The sequence below is a fragment of the Arachis duranensis genome, chromosome 5 (genome assembly GCF_000817695.3).
Source record: "Arachis duranensis cultivar V14167 chromosome 5, aradu.V14167.gnm2.J7QH, whole genome shotgun sequence".
NCBI classification, from domain to species: domain Eukaryota; kingdom Viridiplantae; phylum Streptophyta; class Magnoliopsida; order Fabales; family Fabaceae; genus Arachis; species Arachis duranensis.
In genome coordinates, this window is record NC_029776.3 from 102,094,035 (window position 1) to 102,106,739 (window position 12,705).

The 12,705-nt window shown below is 35.8% G+C and overlaps 1 protein-coding gene and 1 pseudogene across 1 annotated transcript; one reads left to right on the plus strand and one right to left on the minus strand.

The window, feature by feature from the left end:
- Positions 1-340: 340 nt before the first annotated feature.
- LOC107490918 (probable receptor-like serine/threonine-protein kinase At4g34500) lies at positions 341-1,151 on the minus strand (annotated as a pseudogene).
- A 2,647-nt stretch (positions 1,152-3,798) lies between these two features.
- Positions 3,799-6,727, plus strand: LOC107490917 (probable folate-biopterin transporter 9, chloroplastic). The gene is made up of 2 exons (XM_016111719.3): positions 3,799-4,769; positions 5,730-6,727. Exons 1-2 carry the CDS (start codon positions 4,271-4,273, stop codon positions 6,725-6,727), a joined length of 1,497 nt encoding a protein of 498 aa, XP_015967205.1. The 5' UTR covers positions 3,799-4,270.
- The last annotated feature ends 5,978 nt before the right edge of the window (positions 6,728-12,705 follow it).

Here is a 12,705-nt window from a genome sequence, read left to right on the forward strand (position 1 = left end):
ATTTTGTTGGACATACACATTTATCTCCAAAAGTATCATTTCTAACAAGTTTCTTCATGACATTTTATGACACACTAGTAATTTTGCAAAAATACATCGATATGCAGACAGAAAATTGATATATCTTGAGATACATTTGTAAGGCTCATCTCTTCCATGTTCCAAAGATAAACAAATACATCAAAAAAGGTGCATGACCTGAACAAGTGACTACAATGTATTGCATATATGCACAATAATGGGATAATTTAATTCGTTCATGACATACAAAAAATCGTAAGAACAAACAATTTGATCTCCTTAGTTTGCATGTCCAAAAGTAAAATACAAATAATTATTTTCATATTGATTTTCTTATGGACTTTGGATATTTTGATTCATATGGCACTCTTTTGCTCGAAACATCTGCAGAAGAAGGCACATTGTCTTTCTCTTTAAGTGTAAGAATTTCCTAATTAATAAACAAAACAAGAGTTAGTTATTTAAGGCAAATTGAATTGCCATATAGATCTTGTTATTATTTTTCTGAAAAGCATATAAAGGACTTACATAACGAAATGCAACATCATCTACCTCAAGCATATGAACAATTTGACCCATCTTTAGTCGCTTAACGACATCCAAATCAATATAGCAAAGACAAATTAGTAACATTCGCTTCAGGGATCTTCGAGAGGGATGAAGCTCGATTAAAGGACTAACTCTTCACCACGATGATTTGCTACCATTCCCTTAAACCAATCAACCAAATTCATCTGAAACAAAATAAAGAACAAGAGCAGAGTTAAGTAACTATGGTGTTCATCGAATGAACAAATGAAAATCATTTTAAAAACCAATAATCACCTCTCTAGGAGGACTAGAATAATCAATGGGGGATCTTCCGGTAATTATCTCCATGAGAAGAACTCCAAAGCTATACATATCACTACGCTCATTAAGCATACCGGTGCTTGCATATTTAGGTGACACATATCTGTAAAAAATTAGTCGTAATCAAAATTAATAGAGACAACCACTCTACATCTCACTTTATCATTGTTGACATACCTATTATCCTTTCCATTCTACAAAGCATGCTCTCTTATAACATCTATAAACTAAGTGAGTGACTTGAACTCCAACTCTACCTGAACTTCAACCACTTCCATATTTTTTTTCTAATCAGTTCATAAACCAATCAACAATAAAATTCACATCAATGACATCAATGAATCAACCTTCGAAAAAAAATTGAAAAAAATATCTTGTACTTGCATAATTTTTTTTTTGTTTTTATTCTTCTTAGAGTGTGAAAATAAGAATTATGAAAGTGTGAAATAAGAAAAACTATGAAAATAAGAAGAAGAAGAAGTAGGAGGAAGAGTTAAAAAAAATAGTACTAAAAGTTTTTTATGGTAATCAGTGGCTAAGAGAAAAGGGGCTTGAATCTTAATCCCTATTTTGCTGAGTATTACTTTCTGCCTATTAAGATAGCTTCAGGAGATATTTCTACTTTTTGTCTCATAACAAGTCAAGAGACATTTTCTTTTTGTCTCGTAACCGGTTAGGAGATATTTTTCAATTTTGTCTCCTATGCAATAGAAACAGAAATAGAGTAGAAGAAAAAGAGAGAATCACACCCAAAAGTATCATGGTTCAGCTACTAAATGCAATGCAGCCTACATCCAATCTCCATCACAACAGTGACGGAATTTCACTATAATCAACTGATTACATACACCAATTCTTTCCTAGGAACTACCCATTCCTATCTGAGACAAGTCCAGAATCTATCCCCAAAATTGAACTTGACTTGGTCAACTACCAAGCTTTCAACCGCAAAGTACTAACCCAACTTGCAAGGGAATCCCCACAGGGTCATGAAACACAACACAGATGTACAAAGAAACTCTTAGACATCTATAAGTTTTTTCTTTAATTTTGCACTTTCTACCTTTTTCTTCTCACTGCCTTTTTCTTACAAACCTCACTGTGTTTGCCTTTTTCACCATGAGACTCAGACAGACAAAACTAAAGAAAAAAAAAACAAAATAAAACACATTGAAGGAGAAGAACTTCTGTTAGCTTAAGGTAGCTATGAGAACTCTGTGCTTACTCTCCTTGTTTCAACCCTTAGTCGTTCACCTTTATTATAGAAGGAGAAGCTTCCAAGGTTAAAACCGGTTCAACCAAGCCACCATCTTCTTCTTCAACACACAACCGGTTCAGACTGAGAGAAGAGAGAGAGAATCCGAAAACAAATCAACATGCATTTACCTTTCTCTTATTCCTTCTCATCAATCTTCATCAATCTGAGCTCTTTATCTTGACTTTGGCTCCAAGAAAGACTTTCAACCCTTGATGGATCTCTGATCCCTGACAGCTCCTTCCTTTCCATATTTGCTTCTTCCTCCATGTAGCTTCAGAAGCTACCTCTTGTGTTGGATGAACAAAAAAGGAAACGAGCAAAAATCTTGAAGATCTTTTACATTTTTGGCATGAAGATCTTGAAGCTTCTGCTTTACATCTTGTCTTTAGTGGCAAAAATCTTAGCCACGCTATGCTTCAGATCTTCCTTTAGCAAAGGCCATCATCAACCTAGCCTTTTGCTTCTTCATAGCTTCTCTGTTTTCTCTGATAATTTCTATCTTCTTCTTCCCTGTTGACATGACCAAAACGTAGAGAGAGGGAGAGAGAGGAGAGAGAAGAAAGAAAAAAAACTTTCAATGGAAGCAATAAATGATATTAAAATGAATTAATTTTCACTTCCATTCCCCTATGCATAAAAAAACGCGTGGAGTCATTTAATGCAATCAAATCACTTTTAATTTTTCTTTTCCGTTACCAAGGCATGATAATCTAATCAAAGTTTGAATTCCATAACCCATCAAGGTAGGCAACCGAGGAAAGCATGCTCCACTACTTTCTTTCTTCTTTCAATTTCAGATCAAGGCTTGTTGGTCTCTTAACAAAAATTAATTTGGGCTATTCTCACGATACTTAGCCCAAATAGTTTTGATATTCATTTAAATGATTCAGCCATATAGTTTGAAATTATTTTTGCACAAGAACTGAATACTTTCTTATCTCATTGTGCTTATGTGACTTTTGGTCCAATAACAAAATCTACACACTAAATAAAATCATTAAACAGACAATTGAAAGCTAAAATCAAATTAACTATTTTCTTAATTAATAATATTTGATCATCATTATATTTAAAGTTTTTCAAATTCAACAGTTTTTAATCATGACATAAAAACTTTTTAAACGTGATATATAAAATAAAATGTTACAATTTTTTTTGGTAGAAGAAGACAATGAAGAAGAAGGGAGAGAAAGAAAAAAAGGAGGATAACGATGATGGTGATTTACATGATTTGATGCACAAATAAAACCATTTTACAATAACCGAAAATTAAAAATGTTCATGAATAAGACTTAAATTAGAATAAAACGGGTCGATCTGATATAAAATTAATAATTATATATTTTAAAATTTATATTCTAAAATAATAAAACTTAAAAATTAAATTTAATAAATAATATATCATATTTATACTAAAATAAATAATCTTAAAACAAAAATAATATTATATAATATAAAAAATATTACTCCAAATATAACAGTATATATATTACAGAAACCAATTTCAGATCCAGTCGAGTGACCAAAACATAAACCAAATACGACCCAAAAATAACAACGTTTAAAATAACAAATTCGAATCCAATAAAATATGTGCTGAACTGGTTTCAGGCCGGGACCAAATCTTGAACATTCCCCTCGAAACGCATGGTTGATGGTTCAACGGTCCAAAATCAAAATCCTAGGGATCTCCGAGACAGCTTTCAAACGTTGAGGTCATAATCACATTTCATGTCGCATAAACAATACCATTAATCCATCAATCAAAATCTCACAAGAACAAAGGCCTACCCGTTCCAATCCCATCTAAGTTTTGGCGCGTTGCCACCAGAAGGTAGACAAAAATGCCTCTGCCAGAACCTGGAACCCTCCACATCTTTATTATTTATTTATTCTTTAATTTTAGAACGGCCTCCGATACACTCTTCTAGAAGATCCCTCGCTTGATCCCCCCTCTCTAATCTCTATCCTCTCCGGTGCATATTCTTTCTGACTATTGCTACTGCTACCGCAAGTATTGTCTTCTCTTCCTCACTATCTTAAACTTAAGCCAATATTATAGAAATGTAATTGTCTTTGTTCTTTATTCAAAACTTTGCAATTCTCATTTGTTTTCTCCCCTTTCGCTATCCCTAAATTATGATTTACCCTGCAATTTCCTCTCTAAGCCCACCATTTATGGCGTTTTTGCCAAAGTTGAATAAACTGCAGCGAAAAACTTCTTTACGGACGCCATACTCAAGACGAATCGTTTGCTTCCAAAGCCAAAACCAAAACCAAAACCCCAATGCAATTGATAAACCTATGTTATTGATGAAGAAGAAGAAGCGGAAGACGGTGGAAAATGAGAAAGAAAATGGTAATGGTAATGGTGGTCCTTCTGCTCCTTCTTCGGAAGTTAGAAGGAGAGGAATGTTGTTATTGTGTGGTGTTGGTTATTGGGTTCAAGGTTTCAGGTGCTTTCCATGGCTTGCTCTTAATTTCCACATGGCTAACAGCCTCAACTTGAATCCCTCAACGTTGCAACTTGTGCAGTATTCTGCTAATCTCCCAATGCTCGCTAAGCCCCTTTATGGAATCATTTCTGATGCCATCTACATTGGTGGCGCTCACAGGATTCCCTATGTTTCTCTTGGAGGTAAACAACTATGAACCATGTCATTCATGTCTTCTGCCCTTTTTTTCCCTTTTCTCTTTGTTTTGTATGTATTTGTGTGCATATGCATTGAACTGCCTTCTTTTTGTATTTAGTTAAGTTTGGGCACCATTTTAATTGACTCAAACAAGAAATGACTTATTTAGCATTCGAGCTAGGCATGGAATCAGCCACCAGTATTTGCATCGGATTAGACGGCCTACATTACAACCCTTGATTGCAGCCTTTTCCTGAACCTTGTGTAATGCTCGATGTTTATATGCCGGCCTGCCCTTTTGATGTATTTAATTTGCTGAACATTATAATTGAGCAAACAAGAAATGACTTATCTAACAAGAGCTAGCCTCTGTGTGTTGCAAGCTGTGTATTGCGAATGAGAGTACTAAATTTTCCTGAATTTCAAACTCTGATGCATCAAACTGATAAGGTCACTGCATTTAACAAGCAGAGGGTAAGTGTTTCTGTTTGGTATAATTTTTTACCTTGCCTTTGGTTTTAATTAAAACTATAATTGTAATAGCGATAGCAGTTTTTTGTCCGTAGATTTGGTTTGTAAACTCAATACAACTGCAATCTCCAAGATTAATGAGATACTTATGTATATGCAGTAGGTTGTTTCATGTTTTAGAATAATCATGTTTATGATAAATGTCAAAAGCACTAGAAATGCTAAAAAGGAAAAGAAGAAAAGTTATCCTTGTATTTAACAATTGAAGTGATTTAACATGGTTGAAGTGCCGTTCACATTTATTGAATTTCTTCGGCAAAAGCAACTGATCTGGTATCCTACTAGGCACTTTTCTTTGTTGAGTCTATGTTTACCATTATTTATGCCGAGGAAGATACCTTATTCTGCCAATTATTTATAACTGTCTTCTATCTAAATGAGTTTCTTATTCATAAAATAAATGTTAGAATATACTTATTTTGTTCAATACACAGTACTTTTGCAGGTCATCTCTTGGGGTCTTCTGGCATCAGGCCCTGCAGCACGGGAAGTGCTTCTAAACTTGATTGCATGCGCGCTTCTCAGTAATTTAGGTGCATCCATTACAGAAGTAGCAAAGGATGCACTTGTAGCAGAATACGGAATGAAGCAAAAAATATGCGGCCTACAGTCATATGCATTCATGGCCTTAGCTGGAGGTGGAATTGTAGGCAACTTGATTGGTGGTTTCTTCTTACAGAAGATGCCTCCCAGAATTATGTTCATCATATTTTCTTCTCTATTGTCATTACAACTAGCAATTTCTTTATCCACAAGAGAGGAGTCTCTAGGCATAGAACTTTCAGATCGAAATCTTACTATGAAGTGCATTGCAGAGGATATAAGAAAACAAGCATATGATCTCATCATGGCTATTAGTGACGTATGCATCTTGCATCCACTTATATGGATTGTTGGATCAATTGCCATGGTACCTATGCTTTCAGGCTCTATCTTTTGCTATCAAACACAGTGTTTAAAACTTGATCCTATGATAATTGGGCTATCAAGAGTGACTGGCCAGATGATGCTTCTTTCAGCTACTGTGCTCTATAACCGTAAATGGAAGAAAGTAGCAATGAGAAAACTGATAGGCTTGGTGCAGATTCTATATGCTTCATCCCTACTTCTTGATCTCATTTTAGTGAAGCAGATAAATGTAAAATTGGGAATTTCCAATGAGGCGTTCACTTTTTGTTTCTCCGGTTTGGCCGAAATTTTGGCACAGTTTAAGCTCCTTCCATTTTCAGTGTTATTTGCAACTTTATGTCCCAAGGGTTGTGAAGGATCTCTCACCTCTTTCCTTGCATCAGCTTTGTGTCTATCATCAATAGTTAGTGGGTTCTTGGGTATTGGGTTGGCATCTCTCCTTGGCATTACGTCGGGTGATTTCTCAGGCTTGACTACTGGAATTCTTTTACAGTTTGTCGCAGCTTTAGTACCTTTAAGATGAAAGAGAGAGAGAGACATGGAAGTAAACATAGCTAGTCACCTGCAGCTTGTAATGTATAAATACAATGATGAGAGGGTATATTTGTTTCCATTTTCATTCTCCAGAACATGATTCGTGATTTCTTATCGTAGTATTAACCTAGAACCTCCCCTTGCTCAGTGCTAGAAAACCCCAATCCGATCATTGCGTTATTTTGTCCAAGAATGTTCAAAATACAAGTCGGACTCCCCACAATCACATACATGCAACTAACTTCTTTTAACCCCTCCGATCATTGTACATGCAACTAACTTCTTTTAACTACCTGATATTTCATTAAAATAACTCGTAGCTTAAGTAATTCTTTTTGCTTCATGCTGAATTGATGAATTCCGATGGTCGGGGAACACTTCATCACACACTCAATGGATAGTCTCAAGTGTTTTTCTAAATTGCGACCATGGTGTGCCATAGCGTTACGGCATAGCAGTTTTTGGGCTAACCTCCATTTTTAAGTGTGGCATTGCAGAAACAGTGTTGGGCAAATGGTGGTGTAATTGCGCCATTACGGTAGCCCCATGGCGGTCTAATACAACTGGACAACTGGTATGGGAAAATGGCGGGTGTTTTTGGATTTGTTTTTTTAAATGGTTAAGCCTTAATCACTCAAGAATATTGACAAAATTCTGTTTAAATGATAAAATAGTGGAGCAAGTACCATATGAGAGAGAGGCTCTGAAAGGACAGAAAAAGATAGTTGAGGGATGAAAAAATTGATTGCCTTTGTCATTACTATTATGCATATATATACAAGAACATTAAACACCCTAACCCTAATAAACATAATCTATCTAACCATCTATATACACCAGAATACCTAAGGAATACTTAAAGAGTACCTAATTAACAATATAAAATACTATTTAATATATAATCTTAATTACATCCCCGTTCAAGTTGGGGCACATGAAAATTGATGAGACCCATTTGTCATTATAAGAGAAAAAATTTTTAGGTGACAGTGACTTGGTTAGGATATCAGCAACTTGGTTTGTTGAAGAAACTAGAATGAGCTTAATCAGTCCTTCATGAACTCTATCACAAATAGTATGACAGTCAATCTCTATATGCTTAGTTCTTTCGTGAAAGACTGAATTAGCAGTCATATGGAGAGCGGATTGATGATCACAGTATATAACAATAGGACGAGAGAGGTATTCTAAAGTCTTTCAACAAGTAAGAGAGCCATACTCCCTCACAAGTGGGAAGAGCCACGGCTCTATATTCAACTTCAGCGGAGGAGCGAGCTATAGTATGTTGCTTCTTACTTCGCCACTTCGCCAAGAAATCAATGACTTTCCAAGAAAGAAACAAAATCCAAATACTGAAAGCCTAGTGTCTGGACAAGCTCCTCAATCTGAGTTAGAGAAAGCAGTGAGTGTGAGATTTTTGGAGGTGGAAAATAACACTCCCTTGGCCGAGCACCTTTAAGATATCGAAGTACATGCAAAGCAGCTTGGAAATGTTTTGTCGTGGCACAATCTAAAAACCGACCGAGCTTGCCAACTGCGAAGCATATATCTGGCCATGCATTGGTGAGGTAAATTAAACGTCCAATTAGCCGTCTATAAGGTGCACATCATCAAGAGGAATTCTTAAAGATTTAGATAGATGAGTTGTATAATCTATTGGCGTGGAGGCTAGATTTGCATTCATTAACCCAAACTCATCAAGCAAGTCTAAGTGTATATTTGCGTTGATACATGACAATGCCTTGCTGACTTCTAGCAATTTCCAAACTAAGAAAAAATTTTAATTCGCCAAGATTCTTAATTTTAAATTTGTTATCCAAGAGCTGTTTAATCCTTGCAATTTCTCTCCAATCATCTCCTGCTAAAACTAAGTCGTCTACATAAACAAGGATACATGTGAAGCATGAATCAGATAGTTTAGCGAATAAACAACTGTCTGATTTTGATTGAGTATATTCATCTTCAACGAGAACACAACATAACTTCTGATGCCACTGTCTACTAGCTTGTTTCAAGCCATATAACGATTTTTTTAACTTACAAACTGAACCAGCTGGCACTGCCATTAGGTTTCATATACACCTCTTGTAGTAAATCTCCATGGAGAAAAGTAGAATTGACGTCTAACTGGTGGACATACCATCCTTTAGAAGCAGCAATAGCCAAAAGCATTCTTAAAGTAGTGAGTTTGATTACTGGACTAAAGGTATCAAAATAGTCAAAACCTGCCATTTGAGTGAAGCCTCTTGCAACAAACCTTGCCTTGTGGCGTTCTACCTCACTATTGGGTTTGAACTTGATCTTAAAAATTCATTTGCAACTGATTGCCTTCTTTCTAAAAGGAAGAGAAGTCAGTTTTCATGTTTTATTCTCCTCAAGAGCATTCAATTCAGCACTTATTGCCTTACGCCGGGAATCATAAAGGAACCTCTTCATAACTTCTTGGTTCTGTGGTAGAGGATATAGCATCTGAAAAAGCTTTATACCTTATTGACAATGTGTTATAAGATACATAGTCAGAGAATAGATACTTCACTTCAAAGGAAGTTGGAGATTGTTGAGCCGAAATATTGACTTGCATGCAATGGTTAAAAAATATCTATGGCTAAAAGTAGATGGTGTGGCAATAGCCCCCCAAATGTCAGCATGAATCAAATCAAAAGGAAATTCAAATTTACTCAAACTATTAGAGAAAGGTAACCTCTTTTGTTTTGCAAAATGACATGAATCACATGGTACATCATTGTTTGGACATGAGATGAATAGATGCATTTTTCCTAATTGTTGTAATCTACTAAAAGAAATATGGCCTAACCTATAATGCCAAAGAACACTTTGTGAAGTGTGTGAAGTGTGTATGTCTTGTTCTTCTGTCATAATATTCAAAATCTTTTCTTCTAATTTGTTAAAGTTAACAGCCATCTTTGCTTGAGTATTCGTTGTATATAGCCCTCGGTTTTGATCAACAATTCCAATCATCTTTAAGGTAGGCTGCTCTTGAATCTCACAATTATGAGCATTCAACATAAAACAACAAGATAAGGCATTAGTAACTTTTGAAATAGAAATGAGATTACATTTAAAACTTGGTACATATAGAACCTCAGTCAAATAAAAATCAGCTGAAAAGAAAACTATTCCACATGATAATTTTAACTGGATTAATATGTTTAATAGAATGAAAATGTTTAAGACTAAAACAAATGTGAGCAGTTGCTCCAATATCTAAAATCCAATCTAAAAAATTCAATTCAAAATTGGAAAGAGAAATGAAATAAAATATATCAGCTGAAAGAGCATGAATGGTTGCCAAATTTTCATCATGAAGAGGTTCTTTATGTTGCTGTAATAGTGCAATAAGTGCTTCTTTTTGTCTATCCGAGAATCTCCCATCCAAACTGATCTTGCCTTCATTTTGGATAACTGTGGGGTTGCATTCTGTATTACTCGCAACTACTACTAAATTCACTGAATTAACTGAAAGAGGTACTCCATTAGAGTGATTTGGTTGCAAATGTGGTAGAAAGTCATGCTTCTGGTAACATGTATCCACCAAATGACCTTATTTTCCACAAGAAGACCAAAGTTTGGGAGCTCCTCTAGTAGTATCTTTGCCACCTTTACCACACCTTCTTCCTCTTCTTCTGACATTGTTGGCTCCAAATTGACCTTTTTCACCTCCAGTATTAACAAATTTGGCATTGCCTTGGCTAATCTGGTATGGCTCTCTTTCACCTATAGATTTAGTGTGAATAGCATTCACTAACATTCTAGAATCTGGTTCAATGAGATGCATCATTTGTCTCTCTTGTTGAAGAAATAGAGAAAAAATAGTATTCACATATGGAAGGGACTTAAGCAACATAATATGGGAGTGCAACTTGCATATTGGTCATTTAAACTTCTGAGAAAATGAATCATATAATACTGCAACCTATATTGCCTCATTATGTCTAATCCACAGCTACAATTACTCAAACAAGTACAAGTTGGTATGGGTCTGAATTCGTCTATTTCCTCCCAAATCCTTTCAATTTTGTATAGTAAGAGGTGATGGATAATTCACCTTGCTTTGTACTAAACAGATCTTCCTCAAGTTCAGCAATCTGAAATAGATCACCCTCATAAAATCGATGTTTGAGGTCCTTCCACAGTTCGTGTGCATTGTCGCACCACAGTACATTCTGCAAAATTTCTGGACTCAATGATTCAGGTAGCCATGATAGCACAAACGTGTTGCAACAGTCTCAAGCATCATACGAATCATTTGTTGGATGGTAAAATAGTGGAGCAAGCACCATGTGAGAGAGAGGTTCTGAAAGGAGATAAAAAGACAGTTGAGGGATGAAAAATTTTATTACCTTTGTTATTATTATTATTCATATATATAAAAAAATATTAGACACTCTAACCCTAATAAACATACTCTATCTAACTATCTACCAGAGTATCTAAGAAATACCTAAAGAATACCTGATTAACAAGATAAATTTAATATATAACTTTAATTACAAGTACGATTCCAACCGTAATTACGAAATGTAAAATAAGATTAACGGTAATTAAAGAATTCAAAATAAGGAAATAACTTTGACTTTTTCGGATTGATTTTTTATTATTTTCCAAAAAAATCTCTTAATTTAATTGCTACTATTTTAAAAACTAATCATTTAAATGTCACTATTTTTTATGTGAATGACCCTTCAAAATCAAAAGCTCTTCGGTTTCAATGTTTTCATGATTATTCATATAGTTTTTTATATGAATTACTTCAACAGCCGCCTAATATGAAAAAAACTTAGCTCATAAGTCATAGCTCCATCAAAGAGATAGTCTGCTATTGAGTATCCTGAGCTGAATTCCATTGGGTTAAAACATTCATGGATAAAACCCATTTTAGAAAATCTCGTAAACAAGGAATAACTGTTTTTTCTTCTGCAAATGTGCAAATTAGACCTAAAGTAAAAAACATGAACATACATATTTTCAAGAGATGTGGCGTGGATCTAAACTAACCCATACCATCCCTAAACCTTAATTTTAATAAAAATATCTAAATTAACCCACACCACCTCAAAACCCTAACACACTGCACTTCCCCCGCCCCTCACACACGATACTCACTCACCAACACACACACGGTTCTATGAAAGAAAGAAAAAGAAAGAAAAAAAGGAGAAAGAAGAAGAGAAGAGCTATGACGGGGGAGAAGATCGTCGGACCTTGGAGGGAGACCACGCCACCGAGCCGTCACTGCCGAACCGTCCACGAGCCGCCGTCGAGCAACAAAACCGCGAAGAGAGGGAGACGCACGAGGAAGAGAGGGCCGTCGCGACCAGTTCAGCCGCCGCGCCCAATCGCCGTCGTGTCACCGGCGTCGCCTTCGTTTGAACCTCCACCGTCGCTGCCAGCTTCCATCTCTGTCGAGGCTGGTTATGGATGAGAGGGGACAAAGCTGCCTCTACTGCCAGAGAACGCACTGCCGGTAAGGGTTTCGAGTTGATTTTAGTTCTTTTGAATTTCAGGAAAAATGTTACAATCCCTGCATGTTGGTTTCAGTCGCTGTCGCCGGAGTTTTGTTCACCGCTGTCGCTTAGGATGGCTACCGGGGCTGCCGCCAAACCGGTTCGGAGACCACTGCTGTTTCGTTTTGTTATTAACATAAGTATTTCTGTTTCGGAGACCCCGCGTTAGTGTTTTGTTACATGTATTAAAGCCTTTGCGATATTAATGGTTTTTAGAGTTAGTAACCAAGGTTGCATGTTGTGTTTTAAAGCTATTTATACTATTGCAAAAGTGAGCGGAGCTGGAATTGAAGTTGCCGTTGATTTTGGACTTAGAGAAAAGAGTTCAGTTGACGCGTTTAGGTTATGGTTTCGACTTGTTAAGGTAGGAGATTTTTCTAAAAACTAATTTATTTTAAATTGGAATTGTTATAAATTGATATGATGTGTGAAATGCATTTCT

Bases quoted from the DNA above. Each gene is read 5' to 3' on its own strand.
- LOC107490917 (XM_016111719.3), top strand. From the start codon at position 4,271: ATGATTTACCCTGCAATTTCCTCTCTAAGCCCACCATTTATGGCGTTT. The intron at 4,770-5,729 runs GTAAACAACTAT...TTCAATACACAG, and splicing joins TCCCTATGTTTCTCTTGGAG to TACTTTTGCAGGTCATCTCT.